This window comes from Pholis gunnellus (genome assembly GCF_910591455.1).
Source record: "Pholis gunnellus genome assembly, chromosome: 6".
NCBI classification, from domain to species: Eukaryota; Metazoa; Chordata; class Actinopteri; order Perciformes; family Pholidae; genus Pholis; species Pholis gunnellus.
The window spans coordinates 17325689-17345429 of NC_136532.1; the positions used below are offsets into that span (position 1 = coordinate 17325689).

A 19741-nucleotide genomic window follows, 5' to 3' on the forward strand; every position below is an offset into this window, starting at 1 on the left:
ACATGTGAGAACACTGAATACCTTGGAATAATTACCATAAAGGAATTAGGGCTTCCATGTCAGAGATGCGTTTTTTTCATAAAACCAGTAGATTTCTGTCAAAAAGATGGCGCTGTGCTTGCACTTAATCTCAGTGTCACCCTGCAGGTGTGTTTCCTTTCTCTTCTTAATTTCAGTGAAGAGGATAAACACACATTTGACTAATTTCCCAATCATGTGAATATTATTTGCCCCGTTTGTGTTTTCCTCTATTTTGTACCAATCAAAAAGTGTTCTTTCGTTTGCTGTAAAGCAGTCAAGCAGATTCCAGCCAAATCTGACCCAAATGCTGCCATAACACAGCACAGAGACAGTTACAGACTGCTCGTGATGCCCAATGATGCTTTGTCGGTTTGCTGACGGTGTTAAAAACATTTATTACTCACAACATAATCAACAGGCTGAATAAAACTAGTACCAATAACAAGACCTCTGAAATATTAAGATTTTGGACTGGGGGGATTTCCACAGAAAGTGCTCCCTTCCATCGTGACTGAAAAAACAGTCAAAAGTTATTTCTTCCCCAGCAGATCCGGTTCCTCAGAATAAACTGCAGTCCATGAGGATGACGTCTGACAGGACTTCTGTTTAGCTTGTCAGTGTGCGGCATTATAAGAGAGGAATGAGACTGAAATAAAAAAACAAAGATGGAAAAATGTTGCAGACAGTTACCAGCTAGATTTTCCAGGGATAATGCTGATCATTGCACATTTTTTCAAGTGGAATTTTATGCGGTTCAACACATTTATTGATTCCCTGATGCCTAGTTTTGGGAGAAATGACATCCACACAGTCTACTTTGGTTGCTGGAGGATAAAATGTATTATGTGAGCAAACAGTAGGCAACATAAAGCAGTAGAATTGTCCTTAAAGGTTATTTACTGCATGTATTCAAAGCATTAAGGTGGCAGCAAAGAAGTATTTGCTATGTTAAGATATAGAGGAATTCATAAGACAGTTGTAATATGAGCTAGTCTGTTCCTTGTTTATATAAGCGGGCCGCTACACTACGAATCCTGCTGTGGCCAAGGCATGACCGGCTTTACTCTGCCTCTGATTGGCTAGTGCTCACTGCCATCGTTGGTTGGATTGGTTAGGTGTAGGCACGAGGAGTGGGAGTGGTTCAGTATATGCGAGCTGTGCGCTGTGCCCCACTGGTTAGCTAGCAAATGGCCGCAGCGCTACACTGCCCTCATACTGCGGTTACCGCTGCGAACGATGTAATGTTACTGACCCATGGTGTCATTGCGGAAGTTTAGGCCTAACTTACTAAATGAACATCATGTTGTATTGAAGAAGGCCTGAAACTAGCGATTGAGGCCATTAAACTCATGTTAACAATGTTTACTGAGTTAGTAAATCAAGTGAGAAGTAGGCTCATTTTCTCATAGGCTTCCATACAATCTGTCTTCTTTTTGCAACCAGAGGAGTCGCCCCCTGCTGGCCAGTAGAGATAAAGCAAGTTTACGACACTTCCATATTGGCCTCACTTTTCTCACCAGGAGCTGTCCGCTTCGGTTTAAGCAACAAACCAACTTCATGAGGTTTGGGAAAAGATCATGTTGGGGTTAAACTAAACTCTTTCTGTCAAAAAGTCCTGAAGCTAAAACTTCTCCTGCATTCAGTATTGAGCACCTTTACACTGTTTATGTTGACTTTGTGACTTTATGGTCATTGTAAAACCCTTATCAAACTAATACCTTGTGTCAGCAAGTTCAGCCTCCAGGTCTGTAACATCAAACCTGTCTCTTTATTCCTGTGTGGTTATAATGAAACCCCCCTTATATTCTCTGTTTCTTTACAAACGCACATCTAGATGTTTATTGTGGAGGTGCGCAGTGGGTTTGCTGCCTTGCATCCAGCTCAACAACTCGTCTGCTGCCATAGCAACTGCGGAGGAGCACGGAGCAGCGCCGCCTGCCCGCGCAATGGATGTCACTCGTAGCAACGACCAATCAGAAGTTCCCATCCTTTTGTGCGAGCGGGTGTGAAAATGGAGGGATGGAGTGGGTGGGCTTTCAGCATCATGTATCTGCCAGTAATAGGACACACTGATCGTCAGTCTTCGTCATTCTAGGCTGCGATTGGTCGAGGAGCTTTACTTTCCAATAATATAAACATGTCTGCTGCTTGCCTGGCTTGAACCAAGGCTTACAAGGGACTATGCAGTTCTACATCAAACTGTATAAAACTCTCATTATGCATTTGCCTTGTGTTGTTGCAGGGCTAAATCTTTATTATTGGTAGAGAATATGCACATAGCTGCACGTGCACGCGTGAGGAAACGAGGATACCCTGCTGTCGCTGCTGCAAGAAAGAGAGAGGGATTTCTGCCGTGCTTTCATCAATATAATCACCATCCTAAGTACTAGCTCTTAACATTTTGTTTTTCGGTGTTCAGGCGAGAAGTGACAAGAATATAGACCCCTCCTCTGCAGGGCGGAGCGTGCATTTTCATTTCGTATTTTGTATTTTGTATTTTTTTTTTTCTACCCCTGTTCCCTGCTCTGACACGTCTGCACTGAGTGAGTGGCATTGGCACACTGTCAATCGCTCACTACCGCTGCCATCAAACAACATAAAACACACACAGGCAGAAGCAGGAGCTCATAAATTTCAGCAGGGCAAGATATTTTTTTTCCGCATCGCCTTTATACAGCGTTGTGTCCTAATTAATTTCTTCTCGTTGTTGCTTTTTTTTTTTTTTTTTAACCGTAATCTCCCAACTTTTTTTTGTACATTTCATATTTTTATAGACACATTTGGACACCTTATGCCGCAGATTGTGTATTTTTTTTAATGCTGTCAGTTGTCGCGGGAATCATTTCTGCACATTTATAGTTGGCAACACCTGCAAGATTTTTTTATTTGTTTACACGTTTCCACATTGGATATTTTTGTTGCCGGTGCTTCGCTAGGAGGATTTGGACATTTTGGAGAAGGAATGCGCCGGGAATCCCACGAAGAGCGCTAATAAATGAGAGATCACCAAGGAGCGTTTCTGTCTACACTACCCGTTAAATCCCAGAGAAAAGACAGATTGGCATGAGGATCCGCGCGGATACGATGGACCGTCAATTTTGACAAAGAAGTGTTAAGAAGAAGAAACAAGATTTATGCATTTTTCTACAAACATAGTTACGCGTTTTGGCACTTTGGACCGCGCGTAAAAAAGCGAGAGGACAGCAACTTGGACACAAGATTTACGCTTTAACATCACTGCTATCGGCTTTTTCTTTTTTAAACAAACGTGTGTTGCCTGTGTCGCTGAAGAATCTCAGCCGTGCATCCTTCTTATCTGCGGCACGTGTTATAACCGATTTCGTATATGAGTTTTTCAATTTGTGTGGCTCAGTGCACAGACTCTTTAGCGGCTAGTATGGACGATCAAGCCCGGATCATGCAGTCGATCGGCGGTGTCAGTCTGGCTGGCCACTCGGTACAAGGAGGCATGGCATTGCCGCCTCCACATGGACACGACGGGACAGACGTAGACGGAAGAAAACAAGACATTGGTGACATTCTCCATCAAATAATGACCATAACTGATCAAAGTCTGGACGAGGCGCAAGCAAAGTTGGTTGATTTATATGTTTTATTAACTTCGCCCTCCCCCCTTAAAAAAAGCACAAACGCTGAACGCATCATTATTGAGATGTGGCCCGCTTAACTTAACTCCCTCATGCATAACAATAGGCTAAAGTGGCTTTAATGATAATCATACACTGAGGTGTATTTACTGCCTTGCAAATAATAAACACATGAGAAAGTTGTCACTGAGGGGACAACAGCATTTTATTTAAAGTGCTTATGTGCTAACTGAACCTGAGTGAGCTTGTGTTGTTCCAAAAGTTTGTCTGCACACATGTCCTATATGTTCATATATCTTCAAACTATAACTTGTGCTGGAAAATTGAAGCTCATGTCAGTAGGCTCATTATATAAATTAGATGTCATTGGACATTATATATTAGTCTAACCCGATTAACCAGTACTTTTTTTACTGTATAGTAGCAAATTCTAACTTTTAAGAGACGTTTGGGTTGAAACATTGCAAGGCATGACATAGTCACAACTAAACCTAATGTCTAATCCATTTACTTTTTATGTCTAACATGTGATTTATCAGTGAATTTATTTCAGTATTTTATCTTGTCTTATACTGAAACAGGAAACATGGACTGAACTGTCACAGAATGAAACCAGCACTCTTCAGCGTTCTCTGTGAAATCAAAGAAAAGACAGGTAAGACCTTTCTGTAAAAACATGTTTGAAAATGAACTCAAAGAAAAATAATATTGGAGCCTCAATACAACAGCACACAGACATTCTCACCTCCCAGTGATCCGATGGCAGCCTGCATCCAGGTTACAGGAGACCTCTGGCCATATTAATCAATCACTTTTTTTTCTTTCTAAATATGTCATTGTGCCACACAGAAACACTCCTGTTGTCATAGCAGAGGTTGGTTGTTTTTTTTCCCCCCACGGTTTCGGCAGGAGCATCTTTCTCCAGCACTGGTTGGTTGGATTTAAACAGAAAGTGACCCCCAGCTTTCACCCTCACTACCCTGGCACCGAACAGGACGGGGAAATCCCGTAACATATGCTCTACATAGCTGAGATCCCAATGAATTCATGCTTTATAACCTGACACAAATTGCCAGGTTTTCAAGGCAAAAAACACTCTCGGCCAATAATTGTGCGGCAATTGCATGCAGACTCCATTCCTACAAATGTAATACATGTAAATAATAGAATCAACTTGTAGAAAATTATTGAAAAATAATTTTGAAAAGAATAATTGCATGTTAGGCATTTGCTTTTAATAAGTATCAAGTCTGCAGATTTCTATAACCAGTGTTGAAAACCTGCATTGCGTGTGCACGCATTAAACATATATGAGAGACTGCTGAAATTATAGCTAATGTTTTCATGACTTATAACTTTTTCTAAAGCCTAAAGTTTGCCATATTATATTTTTGAAAAGTCACCTTTGTACAGACAGATTTCTGTACTCTTTCCCCGTGATGTTTATGAGATAATAAAATCTGGTTCTCTTAAAATTCTTAATTGAAACAATTAATTTTATAGTAATAAAAGATTTTTACAGACCAGGTATATTATGCCTTATATTTATGTGATTGTCCTGTCTATGAAAAATAGAAACATAGTACTGTTGAACAGATGCTTCAAATGTTCAAACTACTCTACATCACTATTTACTTTCCAAATATAATGTTTGACTGTTTTCTCAATCAAAGGAAATGTATGAAGACTACAGTGCCGTGGGTTTGGTGTAATTCAGCAGACTTGATGCCTTGTCATATTTGTGACCTTTGTGCAGTTTATGAGGAAATTGGCTTGGGAGAGATCATAAAAGTTTATGAACTTCCCCAACACAGGTGGCGTCCACAGGGGCAGGCAGAGTGTCCACAGTCTAGCCGAGGTTATCTCCTCTGTGTGTGTGTGTGTGTGTGTGTGTGTGTGTGTGTGTGTGCGCCTGTTGAGTTTACATAATGAAAGAGACAGAGCGAGAAAAAACAGAGGCTGCAGATCGCACATCACACAAGATGCCAGCTTTTATTTTGTATGCGACCATTGATTTGATGTGAAAGTGTTTTCCAGCACAGAGGCTTTGCTGCCTCTCTAGAATGTAGTCCTCACAGAAAGAACATACTAAACAAGTGACTTTATTTCTAAACCTATACGTCATATTAAAATCCCGTTCCAATTACTCTGCAAGTTACTTTAATTGGGTGATCTACCGATTTGTTGGTTGAAACTTGTATGACGGCTCCAGTTGAAATACTTCTGCTGTGAACTGAGCTCTCAAGTTTAAATAAGCCACTCAATGTGCATGAAAAAAGTAAATGAAAATCACAAAATTGTCCAATAAATACATTCACATGTACGTTTTTTATGTGCCCGGGAATGAGTGTGTCTGACAAAGAGATGAGACGGTGGAGGAGAGAGAGAATAAGTGTGTGTGTGTGTGTGTGTGTGTGTGTGCATGGTTAACCTGTGGTTTAGAGTCACAGCCTCCCCCTCTTAGCCATTGACAGAGCTCAGCTGGTCTGGTGGCCTTGTTGACCGGCCTGTTTTTCCAGCACACAGTGAGTCTTTCACTGGCTCCTGCGTTCACAGGGCTTCCTTGGCCCTTTCATGTCCGTTCTCATGGCACAGGGGCCGCTGTCTTTTAGCCACGGGATCCACCGTTGGCTGATCTTGACTTTTTAATAATACATTTGAAAGCGGTCCAAGAATCATCGGCGTAATTGCTGCGCGCATGTATCATGTTATCGAGATGTATTGTCTAGTGTACAGATAAATAGTGAGTTCAGGGTTCCGCTTCAAAGCTTTTAGTGTTCATGTTTAAAGTATTATTTTGTGATCAGTGGGGAGAACAGTCTTACTCTGGAGTTTCTCGTAGCGATAAAGAAGATCATTTTCCAGAAATAGCAAGAGATCTTGAAGCCGTTTCAGGGTGTTCGGAAGTTTCTGGCACTCTTCTAACTTGTTATTGTAGAGCTACAACATATTTCTGCATTGCTAATGCCCTAGAAGTATTAATTCACTTTGATATGCTAATTAGAGAGCATTATGCAAGAAATGAGATTAAGTGGCAGCATGAAGTCATTTGCCTGTCACTAAATTGAGTGTTTTTAGCAGGAGGGTTTTTTTCCCCAAAATTTCCTTGGTTTTGCATTTAGATAAGCTAAATGTGAGATTCGGTTTGGACTTCTTTGTCCTTCAGTGTGTGATGATTTTCTTTTGGAACATATATATATATAAAACTGGCAACTAAAATGTTTTATTATAATGTTTCCAACAGTTTCAGGACAAAGGATACATTCATGTACCTTTTCCCCTGTAGACTGCCTGAGAAGACAATGAATGCATTGAGTGAAAATTGCCTGCGATTCAGATGAGCTTTGCAGTTATTCCTCTGTGCTGGGGTTTGTTTTATCCTGCTGGCTACTCCCTTGTCTTGCTCTCGTGCTTGGAGGAGAGGCTCACAGCAGCAGCAGAGGGAGCGGCAAGAATAACAAAGGTGAAAGATTACCTCCATATGGTATTTCTGACCAGGAAAAGAGAGGTTCTGTAGCAAGACTCCTTTTTGATGTGAGGTTTAATCAATAGAAAGAGATTACAGAAAACTATTACAGGCTAAATCACGGAGTGCCACAGAGAGGCTTAGCCCTCTCCACAGCTCTCTCAGCTGCATGGCGCTTCTTTTGGCTGCGTATTGACTTGTTGTTTTCCTGACCTTTGACTCATCAGGTTCAGAAACAGGGGGTCTGGAGAGGTAGGGGGGGAGGGAGGGAGAGAGAGAGAGAGAGAGAGAGTGTGGCAGATTCAGGCTGATAAATGCTCCGATCCAGTGTTTAAAGCAGTGGATTAGGGAGGGACTACACTCACACTCCCGAGCCAATGTCGGCGTTTTGTTCCACATGTTTGATTTGGCTCCTGAAAAACGCTAAACATGCGTTCGTGTATGTTGATCAGTTCGTCTGCGTTATATATAATGTTCAGCAAGGAGAGACTGTGTTAATTAAATACAGTTCAGGATGAGCCTGTAATTAACCACATGCAAGGCCGACTAAAAGCATTACCTGGAGTAAATAGAGTTAGGACTGAGGAGGTAAGCATTTCTGAAATCTACAGGAAACATTAATTTCAATGTTCCCTGACAAAGTTAATGACTTCTCTCATTCCAATTGGGATATTAATAATATAAATGTATTATAATTATTATTAATAATAATATTATTATAATTATTATAATTATTATAGCAGCTGCCGCTAAAGTAAAAATAATTCCATTTACAAGCCATGGAACATAGAAAACATATTGTGTTTGACTTGATTTTTCTACCTTGAGGGTTTTCTCGGTCCTAAAGAAAAAGCTCCAGTAAATGCATGACAGAGAACAGAAAGCTATTCAGCAGGAGAGACAATTGACGTTGGCTGCTTTTTGTCTCAGAGAGCCCCAGTGATGCGGCTGCAGTGACTAGATAGTGTTGTGCCGAATGGCTCGCACACAGCTGGGTTCCTGACTGGCTCAATGGCAGGGCCACTAGTGCTTCCTCCTCTAAAGCACGAGGGGGACCGGGGAAGATGTGGCTATTATCTAAGTAGCTCCCAAATACCCTCCGTTTCCCCATCAGCAAAAGATGAAAAGAAGAAGAGCCAGACAAAGAGGAAAGGGGGAGAAGAAAAAAAAAGTGTATACATCAGTTTCATTTGGAAGGCTAAATGCTTTTGTGCTGAGGAGATAGATGCCTCTGCACCGGTGCTGCCTGGTGTCTGCACGCATGGCTCCTCAAATCTTTTTTTTTTGTACGATGATTCAGTGCTGTCCCTCCATCTGCACACACACGAGCACCCATCTTGCAAACGTCTCCCCTCGCTCCCCCTCCATCGCTCCGAGCGTTTTCTGCCGGCTCCTGCGCGATCAACAGCTCATAATTGTTTTTTGCACATACGTTATGCAAATGAGTCTTTATGGCAACTGGCACAACAATTAGCATCCTCCAACAATATTTTAGTAGGTTAATTGCAAAATTTCTGAATTGTACATCTGAGTTGTTAATTAGGCATGACAGAGGTGGTGAAATAGTTATCTTCAGGCGATGGCAGCCAGCAGAGGCTGCTTGGGATGCAAAGAGGAAGGATTGATTGAAATGAGTTTACAGCAGTAGCAGCGTGTCTGTTTGAGACTCTTTTTGCTTTTTCAGGCGTTTGCCTGTCGCTGAATGTAGAAATAAAAACCCGAAGCAGGCAGGGAGAAGCTGGATCAAACTATGACCCCCTGTAGAAATAGATTAAACATGAACGATACAACTTGTTGTCTTGTCGGCATGAGTTACCAAGGATTTTTTTTCATGCATCACTGGGGCTGCACTCTTGTCAAAACAATAAAAGACCTTTGACCAGCCAGACATAGTTAAACCAAGTGTTTCTTCTCTAGAAGTTACAGTATGGAATTGTTTAAATAAAGTGAATGCCAGCAACACACACTTTTAATATTTCACACTTTTTCATTTTATGAGGCCGAATTAGAAAAAAAGGAAGTGTTTCCTTGTTCATTTTTGGCACCAGAAAGAAAATTAAAAACCCATCAACCCGCGTTAATGAAACACACAGATGCAAAAGATGAAATTAACTTTTGATGCTTTTATGATTATGAGAAACAAATGTGTTATTATGTAATTGTATATGATAGGGTTAGGGTGAATGCTTTCAGTTACCTGTATTTATTTACAGCTAAAAAAAGAAAAGAAAAAAGAAATTGTTTTTTTTCCAGTCTCCTGTGTCATGATGTTCATTACTGTGTCACCCGATGGCCGAGTCTATGCAATGCCATGGAGCCGGTTATTAGTGTAAAAAGGGTTAGAGTGAAAGAATGGTGCAAAGCAAGTCCTCTCTCAGTAATGACTCTGCTATTTATAGGTCCCTATTTCATTAGCTCTAGTGTTTCAGGGAAGAGTTCTCCTCATGGGACAGTAGACACCATGATGTTCATTTACTCTGTACACATTACATGTGGACAACTAAATGACCTATCATTCGTGAGTGCAAGAACACTGAAAACAATCCCGCTTTTGTCGCTATTTTTTGCTTTTGCTCGAGTAACCTCTCCTGTATTAATCTTTTATTTTGAAGGATCTAGCGTTACTTCTATGTTTTCGTAGATAGTTAAATGCCTGTATTTTAGACTGTTTTGTCATGCGTGTGTGGAGCTTTTACTCCTACAGGTGATGCATTTCTGTAAATAAAGTGATGGAAGAATTAGAGGCAGAAGTCAGTAAATGTACACATTTTTAATTTAATTTGTCATATTTTGACGCGGCAGCAGTCTGCAGTTTGTTACTTGACAAAAACAGGACGAGACGTTGTCGTCACCTTTCTTTTCTTTGCACACGATTGTTTTCCAAAAGCAGAAAAAAAGAAATCCTTTCCTCATTTGCAAGCTTGAAAAAGAAGCCCGTCTTCCCATTGTTCCATATGCCATTGTTCCACATGTTTCATACATTACAATGATAAATTGAAGGCAGAAATGGGAAAAAGACTGCAATGCAATGAAATTTTAATCAGCGTCTTCTGCTGCTTTAATAAGGCAAATAATTCTTATTGGCTGCTGTGTTAAGATTTCTAATATTTAATTCATAACAAACCTTGCATTATTCTGCTTTAGCCCTAAGACAAGCTCCACTCTGCTGCCTGCCAAGAGGCAACTATGGGAAAAATAAAGGGAGCATGGGGACATAAAGGGAACTGCACACTGAGCATTTTTCTGGTCAGTCGTGGCAAAATACTATCACATTGTTTTGAAATTGTTTGTGAGTTTAAACATTTATCTCGAATCTTTTTAAATAATATGGTTGCTGGAGCCGATGATAAAGAAGCTGGACTGCTGCTGCTGCTGGTGATCGGTGCACAACACCTGAAAATGCCTCCTCTTTTTAACTTTGCCAGCGGTCAGTAAAGTACGACCAATCCACAAACATCATTTTATTTTCTTAAGTCCTTGAAGCATATTCTTGTGTCTGAAGTAATGGAAAGATGGCGTGGGGCCAGCAGCTAGGTGCTGGCTCATGTTACAGTGAAACGGCGGGCCCTGTTTTCGTCTCTCGTGAAATGGCTTAATTGGTGTCAGAGCCCCAGGGATAAAGGCCTCTTGCTCTGAAACACAGCCACACAGGCCCTGTCTTCCCTCAAACCAGGAGGAACGGCCGGCGTCTGCTGGTGAATGAGGACTAAGCCGTGGCATAACAATACCAAATGATGTTTGGGATGACAGAAATTAATATGCGCTTGCTCCCAGAAAGCTGTGATTAATGGCGGCGAGCAGGGGAATGCTGTCCCTCCTTTTTGCTCCTCTTTGATGGGGATTGAAAAGCAAAAAAAAAAAGAAAATGGTTTCTCCTCTCTTTAGAAAGTGGAGGTCATCCAGAGTACATTACAGCTATTCTTCTCTTGTTTTTTTTCCGAAAGCAGGAGGCAGGAAAGGACGGAGCGCTTGTAATGAATGTTGGAATGATTCACTAACATTGGGAGCCGGTGTGTATTGTCCCATGAGCATGTGGCTCACAGAGACACTACCTGTATATCTTTACCGCGCTGCTCATAATTTCAACCGTAATAATTAATAGCTGATAGTTACATGTATATTTTACATAACTCATTCAGGGTCATTTGAAGTGAAATGAAGCCGTTCTCATTTTAATATTAGAGTTGAGAGCTGATGTGTCTTCTTTTCATGTGGAATTTTGAACACACATTGATTTGGAGCCAAAACGTGTGAACAAAATGGTGGTGCGCTGTTGTCATGATAATGATCTGTATCTGTTGTGTCCTAGGAGGAGACACATGAATATTTAATTGTGTCTGCTAGAGAGATCCCCAGACCCTTCTGTTCATTTCTTACTTTCTCTAATGTGTTTCCACCCTCCCAGGTACTTCCTCTCTTAGTAATGGAGAATTAAAGCGTGCATTAAAATGATATAAATTGCAATGTGAGGGATTTCTAAGGACATTTGTCTCCCCACAATGCGGTTGAAAATTCAAATGGCAAGTTTTGACAGCGGACATACTGCTGACATGGCGTATTTGCCTCACGTTGGCTCCTCAAATAAGCATTTTCTCTGTCAGAGTGATTGATATGTATTAAGCATGCACTTTTTTTACATCTAGAAGATGATGTGGGTGCAAGGATATGAGTTTGAAACAGTGAATGAGTTCCCCCCATATTGATCTATTTGTGTTGCTGGAGTGGCAGGTGCTATACGAAGACTGTGTCAGCTTTGATTGTTTGTGTCAGTGATCCGAGCCGACATTGAGCTCTCTTACTGTTCGTCACTGCACTTCCTTTTGATGAATGGCAGCACACTGCACAGATTCTTAAAAAAAAAAAAAAAAATGTCTACGCTGTCTCGCCAACCCTGTGAATCAGCATTGGTCTACAGAGATTATTTATCACTCGTGTGCGCCTAGATTTCTTCATGCAAATACGTGGGACATACCTGCATTCTTTGCAGGAAATGTCCCGAAGGTTGTCTTTTAATGCAATTATGTAAAAGCTTTCCATGTGAATAGAAACATCAGTTGTTGAGAGACAGGAGGTGTGGTTTCTCTCCTTTTCTAAATATTCAAGATTAGTTCTTAACCTGTGTGTCTCTGTGTGCGTGTGTGTGTGTGTGTGTGTGTAATGGCAGGCCTGCTAGGTTGTGGCGTGAAGGTGAGGTGCGTGGAGCCTCTGTAAGTATGCAGAGCACGGCAGGCGTCTCGCGGGTGCTGAAGGAGAGCATGGAGTGGCAGAGTTAATTTATTTAATGACTGAGCGTCTTATATCTCCCCAGCCCTGATTAGAATCCATGCTTGATGAGGGAAGCGATAGAGGGGTGTGCACTGCCCCTAGGCCCTAGCACGTACGTCCACGGTTTTCTTTCTCCAGTGCCTTTTTTCCCCTGCCCCCTTTCCACTGGGTTTTGCAACAAAAAAAAAAAAAATGCTCCACCGAGTAGGATAATTTCCACTTCTGTCTGTTGCGATATTTTGCGATTATGTCGGTACATGTGATCGGTGTGTCGCACATGGACAGGGAATGCAGCTCTGAGGCTGATTAAATGTGTGTGTGATTGTGTGTGTGTGTGTGTGTGTGTGTGTGTGTGTGTGTGTGTGTGTGTGGCGTGCCCCGTGATAAAGACGAAGTGCTGTGGTGCTCTATGAACGTGGGAAAGCCAAACAGAGTGTGTCACTTTGGCAGCACGGGCTGTCAGCATTGGGGAGCTGCAGTTGTAAAAACCATGACCTTCCTCTTTGCCAGCATGTCTCCTGCAGAGCCAAAGCGCTGCCCTGTAGTTCTGGGCTGGCTGTGGGAGGGAATGCAAACACAGAGAGAGGACAGGCCGTGGAAAAAAACGGTAAGAGCCATAATTGTGATGGGGGTGGGGGGGGGGGGGGGGGGGGGGGGGGGGGGGGGGGGGTGAAGTAATGAAATACTTCTTGAAACTATCATGACTGAGAAGGTGAGGGAGGGAAAGCGAGAGGACTGGCGAAAAAGGAAAAAAAATACTCCGCGGCTTCTAACATTTCCATGAGCCATCATCAGTAATGCCGCAGCAGCCTCACAAACCAGAAATTATTTCTTCAGGCGTTGCTGTCAAGTGTTATTCAAATAACACCAGCCTCACATTTGAATAACAGCCGACATTTTGAATTAATTAATCAGACAAGATAGTCTGGGCCTTTTCTCATTAGTCTACGGGTCAGGCTGTGGAAGATATATGCGCTGGTGATGATATACTTGTCTTTAATAGTGATTTATGGAGATTTTGGATTGTATGCGATTTGTCAAAGGGCCTGGTAGCAGAAAAATAGGACAGTGCATATTTCATTACCTAATCTTTGATACGTTCCATGATGCTAAAAGATACAACCCCCGTTGTTTAGATGCACAGGAAGCTCTTTTACGTTCACTCTTCTTGAGTGAAGAGGGGCACAAGCACACACTCATTTTTGCACGCACGCACGCACACACACACACACACACACACACACACACACACATTTAATCTCCTCTCATAGACCTCTCCCATTTTACTTTTCCTATGCAATTAAGCGAGGGCTGTAAATTATAACTGTGTCGTACTTTAATTATCATGGTGTAAAAATAGAGTTCCTGTCTTTGAGAGGAATTCATTAACTTACTCAATATTCCATGTCAGCTCAGAGAATCACAAGATTGCAGCGAGGTTTGTGTTTAACATGCTTTGAATCAAGTGTGTTATTTATTTTCATGTAGTTTAAACTAGGTAGAAGGGTAGAACAAAATAAGAAGATTTCCATATAAATGTAGACTATAGATTTTTTATGATTCACCTCAGTATATCGACTGTTTACTGGATGGTGTGACATTTTATGCTGGGTTCATTGTGTGAGTGTGGTCACGAAGGTGTGAATGAAAACGTGTATTTCTAAAAGTGTGCTAACGATGTAGTGTCACCAGCTATATTGGGCGTTAAATAATAATGAACACGTTCAGTTTACCAACACATTTTACATACACAGGTTTTAATTATCAAAAGTAGACATGCAGCACATGCATTGTGCATCTGGGATTTTGTGCTAGTCCAGGTGTATGTTTGTGTGTGTGTGTGTGTGTGTGTGTGTGTGTGTGTGTGTGTGTGTGTGTGGGTGTGTGTGTTTGTGCACAAGTGTCAGGAAGCTACGAGCTGTTGCCATTCCGGTGAGCAGCCCACACAAAATGCACCAACACCAGTGTGACAAAACATTCAAATAAATTGCTGTCAGGCTGCCGAAACACCAAGTGCAGCGATTTTTATCTGACATGTGGAAGACCCAGACATGTAGTCCTGACAAGTAACGCCGGAGCACCTGTGAGAGACAGGCGATAAAAATCAGGATATGCCTGATCCTCGGCATAACAATACCTATCATTACTTGATATTATTACTCTTCTTTAAGAGAGAGCTCAAGATGGGAAGATAGTACTCACGTGTTGGCTCGATAATAAATGATCTTAGCCCGTGTTTTTGCATAGGTGCACTTAAAATGTACACTGAAATTGAATTTTGCAGTCATGACAAAATCAACAAGTACGGAACGGGCTTTTATATTCATGTATTGTTTATTACTCAAACTACTATGTTTTTGTTCTGCAGGCTCATTGTAAACAACGTCCAAGGTTAGGACATTTATTTATTCTGGTTCAGCATCATTGTTCACAGATGTATTATTTGGAGAACACAATCAAGTTCATGTGGACAATAATTGTGTAGGATTCATTCTTTTTTTTCTTTTTTACGACAAAATGTATATTTTTTCCCTTTACGTTGCACCGCTAGAAACATAAAACATGTAATGATGGATTCTACTTTGTAGCTCTCTGCAGTATGAACACAATTTAGTCCACATTTGTTTTACGACTGATGACTCCGATTGACTTTGTTTTAAGCAGCATGGAGGCACAAACAAATACTAAGGAAGCCTGTGTTGCTCCACGTATTTTCATTGTGTCTACAAAATTGACTCAGTAATTCTTAAATCCAATTGAGAAGCGTAAAAATAATGCTTTTCAGTAACACTGAGACAAAGGACTCACTGTGGAATGCGCCATCCATTCTCTACTGTATTGTTATTTTCTCCCTTATAGGTTACTAATGAGGAATCGGCCCTCATTATGATTTTAAGGATGAGAGAGGAAAGCTTTTAATTAATGATATGTAAATGGTTCTGAATTGATTATGTTAGAATATCAAGAGAGATGGGTAGAAGCTGTGGTGTAATATATTTTAATTAAGAATTAATTAAAAATGATGGCAATTTTATAGAGGCTCACAGAAAATAGAAGAATTTATTCTCTGTCACAAGTAAATCAACCCTTGATTAAATAAACAGACACATGCTGTATTCATTGAGGAGTTATATTTATACTTTGCCAGGAAGAATTATCCTGATTATTTAAAAAAAAAAAAAAAGATCAGTGGGGTATGTCAGTGGTCGACCACAAGCTGGGTTCGCTGGGGTTAATGGTGATTTATCTCATTCCTAATTCATGAGATCCTCCTGGTCTGTGTTAGGTGGATCAATAAAGCTGTGTTTCCTTTTTGAATTCAGTGTCTACAATTAGATTTGCAACGTGGAACACAATTATAAGTAAGACATGAATGCCGGTTTTTATCACTTGTGGCAAGTGAATGTGCACCCGAAAAGATATCAATCTGTTTATGAGGTAAAAAGATTTGTGTGAAAAAGATGAGTTGTGACTCGACATGCACCCTCGTTAACCTTTTTAATTGCTATCTGCTTTCTTTCATTCATTCTTCAGGGCAGAGGAAAACAGACGACATTAGCTGCATTAACTGCATGCGCCACTATTAAAGGGAGAGAGGTCTTTGTTTTTCCGCGAACGGTGGCATGCATGCTCTGTGCTAAACTCCGCGATCAATGGCAGAGAGGCTGCTATCACAGCACTCAGAGCAGGCGTAGCTCAGGGGGGAGGGAAGGGGGGGGGTCCCTGGTGGTTCATTTTGATTGGAGCGCAGAGTTTTGTGTTGAAAGGCGAGGGAGAGACAGGCTGTTGGAAGCAAATCCCCCTGGATCAGTTAGAGCTTTGCAACAAAAACACCTTGATATTCCTGGGAACATTTGCTTAGGAAAGAGAATGAATTTAAATAAACGGGCAACAAGAGAACGAATGATCTAAAGCATTTCTGAAGGTTTGTACGTTCAGAGAAAGCGTGTGTACCTCAGGCTGAGAATTAATTTACAATCCACGTTTAAAATCACAGTAAATTGCTGCAGCGTAAAAAAGGGAATATTAATGTAACTGTATTTTGTCGATATGTTGTTCCACATTTCTAAAGAGCTTTTTTTTTTTTTTTTTTTAGATCTACAGAAATATATGTTGGAGGATTGTGTGATTAGGGTGACGGGCAGACAGAGACAGTGTGTGAGTCTGTGGCAGCGGAGAGCCTTTATGAGCTAACCAATCTGTTATGGGCGGCAGGGAGGATGTGCTGCTTGAGATGGAGGGAGTGTTGAATGGATTATTAGTCCGAGTCCCCCCAGGTCACATGTAAAGGCTTAAAGGCATCATAAACACTCACATGTGCACACACCCATGTACACACACACACACAATGTGCAGAGGGACGTGCGTTCAGAAAAAAGAACATGCAGGGACACAGACTGTCTGTATGCATGCATGCATGCATCTATACAGTGCATGCACAGCAATGGCTGGCAGAGCATCTTCTTTTTGACACCTGCAACTAGTTGCAATACATCACTGTCAGGATCACTTCCTCCACCTATCCACATTTGTGCATTAGTTATCCACGGAGGCCTTCGTCAAAAAGTTGAGCAGCCTTGACATCCGCTCCCTAGTGGGAACAGAAAAGGTGCAGTTGTGCTGGGGGATGCTACGGCGGGTGTCATCGCTGGCTGTACTCTTTGCACCCAACAGCATCCCAATGAACATACATGTTTAACATACAAACATTACGACACAATTAATTCTGTAATTGACACAGAGAGAAATTCTAAACGGCAAAAGCAAATATCTTTTGTTGTTGTTGTAGTTTCTAGTATTCATCTGGAGTCACACAGATTTGTGCACGGTGCAAGTGCTGTGTTTATGAAACAAAGGCAGAGGAATGACATAATAAGAAGCCAGGTTGAGGTTTATTTTGTAGTGAGTGTATGTGCTCGTGTAACTGACAGTGAGTGTAGTTTGTGAGGAGGAAGTGAGTCCACCGCGCCTCCTGTGTGAGCTCACTGTGAAGACGAGGAGAGTCTGCCAGTGGCACTGCTAGCGGTGAACACCAACAGCTCCGGCCACGACAGAGAGGGAGGTGGGGGAGTAAAGGGGGGGGGGGGGGTGTTGCAGGGGAGGGTCAGCGTCTGAACTGGCTGATGGGAGCCAGAACATGAAACAATGCCGGGGGAACGTCTGGTGGGTTCGCTGCACAGAATTACAAGCGAGGGAGCAGGCCTGCTGAGGCAATTACAGCTTAATGGGGTCATTTGGAAGGCAATTGCCAGGGGTTAATGTAGTATGGAGAGATGAGGTGAGATTGAAGTGAAATTTTTGGCTAGAAAATGTGTTCAAATGAAAAGGGAGCAGGCAGACAAGTTGTGCACTGATGGGGTGGGAGGTTGATTGGGGGAACTGGAATGCAGGCTTTCCACCGCCGCACAGATAGACGCGAAGCCTGGACGCGAACCCGTATGTAGGCGGCGCCAGGACACACTGTACACACAGGTGCTTTCTACTCCTCAAGCCAAGCCTGTGCTCACTTTTCTGGCCTGCCCTTGCTGCCTATCCCAAGAACAATAGCTCCACTGTGTACTCCTGATCGCTGTCTGTTTTACTCACAGACATACAGTACTTCTTTCGTCTTGAATTACCTGCAATATCACTTCCTGTATCGGGGAACACCAAACCAGCAGGACACAAAACTGAATGCAAAGCTGTTTCTGAGCGATACAGAGAAAGATGTGTCAGAGAGACTACAAGAGGCACCTTAGAGAACGAGGATAAAAAGGATCATTATGCGCTGTTACGTTAGCCAGTTCATTACCTTAATTGCCCAACATAATCCGGTGTTGGACGGGTGCACTGGAGCTTTGGGAAGGAGTCTTTGCCAGGACCTCCTAGCCCAGGTCTCATCTCCCTGATCCCCTGATCTGTAGCAAGCAGGCCGATCGTGCTAAACTTTGATCAAAGCCAGACTTATTTAAGGTCAGCCATGTGAAATCCCCTGGGAGCCTCCGTGTTCGCCGAAGCGGACTGCAGTATAGGAAGTAGTACAGCACTGTGCCTTGCTGCTGCTGCCTGTGACCGTGTTGGATCACTGGACAGCAATAGCATTATCATCAGCCCTTTCAAGTCTTCGACATTTTTTTTTTTTTTTTTGCGATTATGCTCAACAGAAGAACTTAACATCATCCACGGGTAGAGATTCCTTGAGAGTTTGCTCTCTCACTCTCACCCTTCTCTGTCTGTCTCCCTCTCCCTCTCTTGCTTTCTGTCATCTCTGTGAAGTCTCTGCCCCCCTCCCCCCTCTCCTCCCTCCCCTTCCCCTCTACACAGGGTTTTGGCCATGAGCCGGCCACTTCACTGAGGCAGATTTTTCCCAGGCTCCCCAAAGGCTATTTTACCAGGATTCCCATTAGGTCTTTACCCATTACCAATGTTCCAAATCATTTACAGAAGAATCTATTTACTTTATGTGGTAATAGATTCATTTGACATGGCTTGCTCTCAAGAAACTCAGCATTTAACACACAATTTCCCCCAATTCAATCCCTTACAGTATTTTCTACGTTTGGTTTACTTTTATCTGTTACAGCGGCGATTTTCTGGTACATGCCTTCAAATCGTCCCCACACTATGCTCTCCATCACAGTGCAATATTGCACAATGTAGAGGTGGTGGAGCATTGTGTCAGTGCTGCAGGAAAAACAAGTATGATGCAACTCTGTTGTCATTTAAGAGTGACAAATAGACAGTGGCAGACCATCAGAAAGGGGGAGCGAGTGGAATGGTGTCGCTGACAAACTGCTGTGACCTTTGGGTCCTTTTGGCCTCCAGAGTGCATGGCACATACAGTGTTTACCTCAGGTCAGCAGCAGTGTGAACATGCTGGTCCCTTGTGGAGAAAAGCCCGGCCTATTGCTCTCATCACATTTGAATCGGAAAAATCAATAATCAGTCCGATAACCTTCAGTCAAATTGGATGCATGTGTCTGGAATGCAACGTCTGTATGTCTTTGTACATTTTAAAATACTATTAGTTGGCCATGCTAAATCACACTTAATTCACAAACGGTCCATAAAGCAAAGCAACATCAAAGGAGAAGCATAGCGCCTAAAGCTATACTGTGCACTTCCCCTGCCTCTATTCCATGTCACCAAAGCATCCCATCAAAGCCTGCCTCCTTCCTGTTGTAAGGTAGGGAAAAAAAAAATCAATGCCGCAATCTTTTCTTTTTGCCTCCTCCAATCCGTAATTGAAATGGAAAATCAAATGAACGGCAAGCAGATAATTGTTTTATCAATATTCCCTGCCTGCCCTACAAGGGTCAGTGCAGAATGATCATGAGTCGGGGATATGACGAGGACAAAATGTGAAATTGAACAGCTAGGAGGCAATAAATCAGCCCTGACA

The 19741-nt window shown here is 42.1% G+C and overlaps 1 protein-coding gene across 7 annotated transcripts in view; it reads left to right on the plus strand.

Moving 5' to 3' along the window:
- Positions 1-3403: 3403 nt before the first annotated feature.
- pbx3b (pre-B-cell leukemia homeobox 3b) overlaps positions 3404-19741 on the plus strand; it is a gene marked incomplete at both ends in the record, with an annotated part of 55225 nt that continues 38887 nt past the window's right edge. For 4 of the 7 annotated variants that reach the window (XM_079161383.1, XM_079161384.1, XM_079161387.1 and 1 more), the window contains 2 exons: positions 3419-3615; positions 4211-4284. In XM_079161383.1, coding sequence (XP_079017509.1) covers positions 3419-3615; positions 4211-4284 — 271 coding nt within the window. Of the gene's footprint in view, positions 3616-4210; positions 4285-19741 lie in introns of those variants that run through there. The other 3 variants (XM_079161382.1, XM_079161386.1, XM_079161385.1) reach the window with 2 other exon arrangements.